The 6,000-nt window shown below is 43.9% G+C and overlaps 1 protein-coding gene across 1 annotated transcript in view; it reads right to left on the minus strand.

Annotated features, from left to right (window-relative positions):
* Nucleotides 1–6,000, minus strand: part of LOC142785342 (sphingomyelin phosphodiesterase 4-like) — a 141,950-nt gene that overhangs the window by 81,251 nt on the left and 54,699 nt on the right. The window contains exon 2 of the mRNA XM_075883823.1: nucleotides 2,000–2,086. Within this exon, the coding sequence (XP_075739938.1) occupies nucleotides 2,000–2,086 (87 nt within the window). The remainder of the gene's footprint in view (nucleotides 1–1,999; nucleotides 2,087–6,000) is intronic.

Here is a 6,000-nt window from a genome sequence, read left to right on the forward strand (position 1 = left end):
GGCAGCGAGCTGACGACCAGATGAATCGCCGAAAAGATCACGGATCTTCGATTTGAAAAGATCCCAACTTGTGATTTCGGCTTCGTTGGTTTCGAACCATGTCCGCGGCGTGCCGTCGAGGTAGAACACAACATTGGCCAGCATGAGCGTCGGATCCCAGCGGTGGGTAGCACTGACTCGCTCGTACCGGTGCAGCCAGGAGTCAAGGTCGATGGTGCCGTCAGCGGAGAAAGTTCCAGGATCCCGCAGGGGTGGCAGGGTGACGTAGGTTGTTGACTCGGATCGAGAGACCGGTGGGGATGAGGCATTGGCAGTTGAAGTAGCCGAAGAGTCCCCGGTGTTGCGACCGCTGCGCGTCTCCATCGAGGTACGGGAGTCGTCCACCTCCAGCAATAATGTTACGGGTAACGTATTTAATAAGTTAAATACGATGCACTGTGCTCGGCGAACAAGATGGCGACAGTTCATCAACAACCAGCCACCAACGTCGTCTTTCTCTTTCTTCCAGACAGGCTGTGCCGGCGGTTGCGTATCAATATGCAGGCATACTCTATGAGGTTGCTACCCGGTAGCTTATGAAGGTGTGCTCTGTTCAATTGGCTATTCTCAGCTTCGAAAAGGCTCTTCAAACATCGAACATGGCCATTTAAAATCTGAGTTTATTTAACTTTTACCAATTTATCCAAAAACGTGGAGCCCTAGTCAATTAGCAATTAATCAAACTTTCAGCATCAAGATATGCAGCGGCTATCTCAAAGCCTTTACTTGTCCCACTTGATTCAAATGAGGGCGAAATGTGTTACAGCAAAAACGCAAAAACTGCCAATTACAAGCACCACAACTTCAGAAATGAAGAAGCACTGCCAAGCAAAGCTATTGCAATTTTCCTGAAGTTGGCACGCAGTGAGACAAAAACGGTGAATAAATGAGCATGGCAAAATGCTGCCATTAATGAGGACGCAAAACTTATGCATGTGATTTGCGACAGGCATGTTAGTGATGCATTAATGACACAAGGATCAGCTATGGCCAATCAGCACAATGCAAGTATTCATGTGTTAATTGTAGTAGAAATGGCTCTGTACACAACTGACAGAAGTAGAAAGTGCGGTGAAACAGCCTACTACTACGTTCTATATTTCATCTAGCATAGCCAAATGAATGCAATATAAACTTAGACCAAGGTATGCTTAGAGGGCATTAGCTGTTGTCTCTAACTGTAGTGAAACAATAACAACGTAAATTGATAAGAAATAAAGTGGTCTAAAAACCACCACACTTTCCATTGACTGGTTTACACCTACAACATTCAAATTATGTGTAATATGCTCTACCAACTGAGCTATGCCAGAAGCCACTCACCAGTTCACTTCATTGGGCTTTTATGTACGAGTAATCCCTGGCAGTGTTAGTTAGCTCCACTCATTGCCAAGGCAGTGAGTGTGGCACACACTAGTAATAATTACTACATTTCAAGACAACAATTAGTGTCTCCTATGCTTTCCTTCACCTAACTGTCTGTTAGATTGTCTACCAAAGAAAAAAAAACCTCTAAAAAATTGCCCCTTGACTCATCCACCTAGCATAGCATCATTTATGCTTAGATCAACTATGCATGTGAGCTTCTTTCTTGCAATTTCCTGTCAACTGCCTTTCGTGTCAACTTCTTACAATTTGCGTAGCTGGCGCTACACCCGAAAAACCCGCAACTATGCACACCTACTAGAGCAACAAGTATGCCGTTCCATCATGAGCTGTCAATGAATTACTGACAGCACAGCTGCTGAAAGGCCTAAGACTGGTTAATGTGCATAGCATAAAATAAACTTCTGTAAATTCAGACGGGTGGTGCTTCGATGTAAACGTTCGAGAGAACTTGTGTCTCCTGAACCTTCGGTTTAAGCACCCAGGTGAGGTGGCCATGCTATACTGATCATACCATAGCATTAACCTGACACTTTTAGCTACTTTCTCATATTCACAGAACCAGCAGACTCACCTTAAAAGGCAACTCGTGAAACAGGCGGCTCAACTCTAGGCACCGCTTCTCCAATGGGTATGTATCCAATGCAGCCACTAGGCAGCCCTGAGAGCGAACAAGCAAACGCAACACTGAGACAATACCCCTTGTACACCCAGTGTGAGTGCTGTACGAAAGAGATGAGGGGAAAGAAAAAAAAGCCTTAACAGTATATCTTATGCATTAATCTATGATGAGTCAAAGGCAAAAGCTATCTGCTTTTTCTTCTTACTTAATGTATTGATCCTCCCATGCTTCACCTAACCTAGTTTTGCACTGCTTCCAAGATTAGAGCCATAGCAAGTTTTCTGCACATCAGCTGGTTCCACACTGCCTCAGTGGTCAGGTCTTTACTTGCTTCTTTTCTGGTTAGCACTCGTTTGGGCTAACCGCCCAAAGGAGGGCGCTACAGGACTCTGCATAGTCGAAGTTGAAATGTGGCTGACGGCCATTTGTGACAGCCCAACGAAAGGTCAGGCATAGATACGAACTATAACACCTTAGGTCAAATCAAGTTTTCTCTGTCTTCGAGGCTGCTCTGTAGGAGGGTGGCAGCTTCTGGGGCACGATTAAAGACACTAAATATTTGATCGTAGGCTGAGGTTAAAAGTGGCTGGACTGCGTCACAGTGCATGAATATGTGTATTGAAAGTGGCCGCGACAGGGTGGACAAACACTGTTTGTGGTGGCAAGGTCGGGATGAAATGGACTGGAGGTCTTCAGCACAGTCCAGGAGACGTCGTAGAAATTGCTGTCGCTGAGCTGGCGGCTGCATTGATGTAAACAAGTCTCCAGGAAGCCAGAGAGGACTGCTATACACCAGCTCAGCTGTAGACTGTAGAACACCAAGTCTGCTCAGACGACAATCCCTAAAGACACAGGAGTACTAGGGGCAAGGCATCAACCAAGGTGGCACTATTGAGGCGGGTAGTTAAGGTCAGAAGGGTGAAGGACGTGGTTGCACCATTGGGACGTCCTGCAGATATGAGGCTTGCAATCAGGGCACACTCCCAGAAAAAGGGAAAAAAAAGATGAAGCGTATGTGACGACAAATTTTGCAAAATAAAGTTTTGTGTTTTTGTCATGAATAGTTCTAAATTCATCTTTTATGGGCTTGTGACTATTCTGGTGTTCTTAAACATCCCACATTTCAACGCTAAGTCACAAAATGGTTTTCAAGTGAACCACTGATTATTTCCAACTCTGCTCAATGTTTGTTCAGTGCTGTGTTAACATTTTAGATTTTAAAAGTTTATAAAACATGCACTTGTGCCTAGTTGCAAGCCAATAAGACAGATATTATACCTTGGCATTGCTAACAACATCAGTCATGCTGCACGTTTATTAGGACATCACTAATCTGACCACTCATAACTATTTTCTTTGCATTCTGTCCTGCATTACCACAAGTTTCGCATAGTTTCACTGTCTGTCAGGTCAAAAAACACCTCCACATGGCATATGGTACGCTACAATGTTCTGGAGATAGCACTAAAACTCGCCCAGTTCATAGTGACATACAGATTTCTCACATCACTCAACTTTATTGAGCAATATTCAGACTATGGATTGTGCAGAAAACACTGTCAGCACCAAGAAGTGAAATTATTGAGACGTTCATGAAAACCACTCTACATGCCAGAATGCCTTCTTCAAACATAATGGCAATGTGCGATAAATGTATCGAGGTACAGCTGCACACAATATTATAGTGGCAGAAGAACATACCATAACTAGTTGGAAGAACAAAGACTTAAGAACAATCTCTGCACATTCAAAAACCATTCTTGCCTTATGTCCTCTTTTTTCTTTTCTTAAAAATTTATATCGGGAACCAGGTGGGAACAGCCGGCATTTATGCTTATGGTCACTGTAGGTAGCAACACATCGCTCAGGGAGGTTGCCAGGTGGATGCGCAGAGGTATGTAAAACTCATCAATTTGTGCCCGAGAATGCGAGCACAGGCACCAGCACTACCGAGGCAGTAAACCGACTTTGCAATGCCGTTTGTGGTGATCAATAGCTGCACTGGCCAATCATCAGCAGTGAAAGGCAATCTGATTTATTCATTTTTTTCTTGGCCTCTTGGGCACGCTAATGTCACAAATTCAGTGCTACCCAAGTTACATGTGCACTCCTGGCTCCCTGCTGACCATTTCAAAAACAGTTTATAGACCACACTTCTGCCAGACAACACAGTACTGAAGGAAGCATAAATACAATTCAGCTACAGCCGTTACTTCTGCAATATCTTTCAGCAGAGTTGCTCTGTGCTCTAGCTTGCCCCTTTTCAGGAATACAGTCTCACGTGTCCACGACTTGACGTGTGGAATCTAAAACTGCTTCAAATGGCTAAATTTTGCACAAGACAGCAAATGCAATAAAACTTGGCATGAATATTGGTACACCACAGAACACAAGAATAGCAGGCTACAGCATAAAGCCGCATCACCAACACCAGATGTGTGTCGCCACTTAACTCTGTCAAAAGAACAGACCACCAATTTTTACCGTACCCAAATTTAGTGCAATAAAAAGCTTACGTCAGAGTGTCTAATCATGGAATCGTAACGCAGAAAAAACCCTGAAACTCTTGCAGTCAAAGCCTTTTCCATAGACAGCAACTGTGAAGGCTCGCTGCAAACAGTGGTACGTGAGCAGTAAAGGGATTCACGTTGATGTGCAACGGTTTACTGCATGCAACATGGATTGATATGCCGCCCTAATTGCAACAACAGTAATGCCACAGTTCAGCATCAAATCCTTTTACCTGAAGAGCATCACAGAATAGCATGGATTAAACAATAACACACTACTCTAATAGTGAGGAATTATTTATAGTGCACATAAAAGCATCAGCTCGGTAGTACAGCACCAAGCTTATTCCCGTACGGGTAGGCGTACGGGTGACATATCCGTGTTTTTGATACTTTTGAATGCAATTTAAAAATATAAACCTACTGAAGTTGCAAAAAGCATGCTTGAATGTGTCGCTTTAATTTGCGGTCTCTTAATTTCGCTTAGGACCTATTCACACAGTCTTGCCAGTTGCTGGTCCCTTTAACTGCTACCAAACCGTTCTGTATAAATGTAGCTCACCCACTTGACGGAAAGCCTTTCCTGCATTGTCAGAATTATCAAACCATTCTCTGAATGCTGATCATTTTCACCAAAGTTCTTGATTGTGTGAATTATAATTGAGTAGCCGGCCTTTCTATCCATGAAAAGATCACAGTGAGCTTCATAACGGTAATTATACTTTGTGTGTACTTCAATTTTTTTTAATGGCAGCATGCTTTTTAGATTAGACATGAGAAATATTCAACACCAAATGTAAAAATAAATAACCGCAATACAGGGTAAACTAAAAAATGTCGTAACAGCTAAGGGGTTACGCATCGAACTTCGGTGCCTCGTGCGCCAAAACCATGACACAATAACGCACAAGAAAATGAAGGGAAAAGTTGAGGGTTTCCAAATGCGCGCAGTTATCGGCTGCACGCGCAACTCTAGTCACGTGCCTCTTAAACTAACCCACAGCTGTGGCCAGAATTGACTCCGCGACCTCGTTAGCACCGTGGGCTGCGCTTGAAGCACAGAGGAAGTGGCTTGAAGACTGCCGAACGGCTGCTTTAACTTTGCAGGAATCATTTTAAAAAGCTCGCACGAAAACATATTGTCAGGTATACTCCGGATGATTGCGCACTGTGTCGGGGGGAGAGCGATTCCGAAAGTAACTTCCAGCACTCCACGCTTCTCGGAGCCCAATTTCTGTAGCATTCTGTCATATACCACTTCAGAACAACCTTTCGTTCCGTAACAATACGACAAGTTGGCTTCGCGCAGCAGAACAAGTGCGCACAATCTTGTAGATAGTCTCTACATTCACAAGGCTACTGCCCCCTTTCAGACTGGTTACGGAAAAAACATGTACGTAATGCTAACAAACGCGTCCTCAAACGAAAACTTGCCATGCTCGG

Source organism: Rhipicephalus microplus, unplaced genomic scaffold (genome assembly GCF_043290135.1).
Source record: "Rhipicephalus microplus isolate Deutch F79 unplaced genomic scaffold, USDA_Rmic scaffold_21, whole genome shotgun sequence".
NCBI lineage: Eukaryota > Metazoa > Arthropoda > Arachnida > Ixodida > Ixodidae > Rhipicephalus > Rhipicephalus microplus.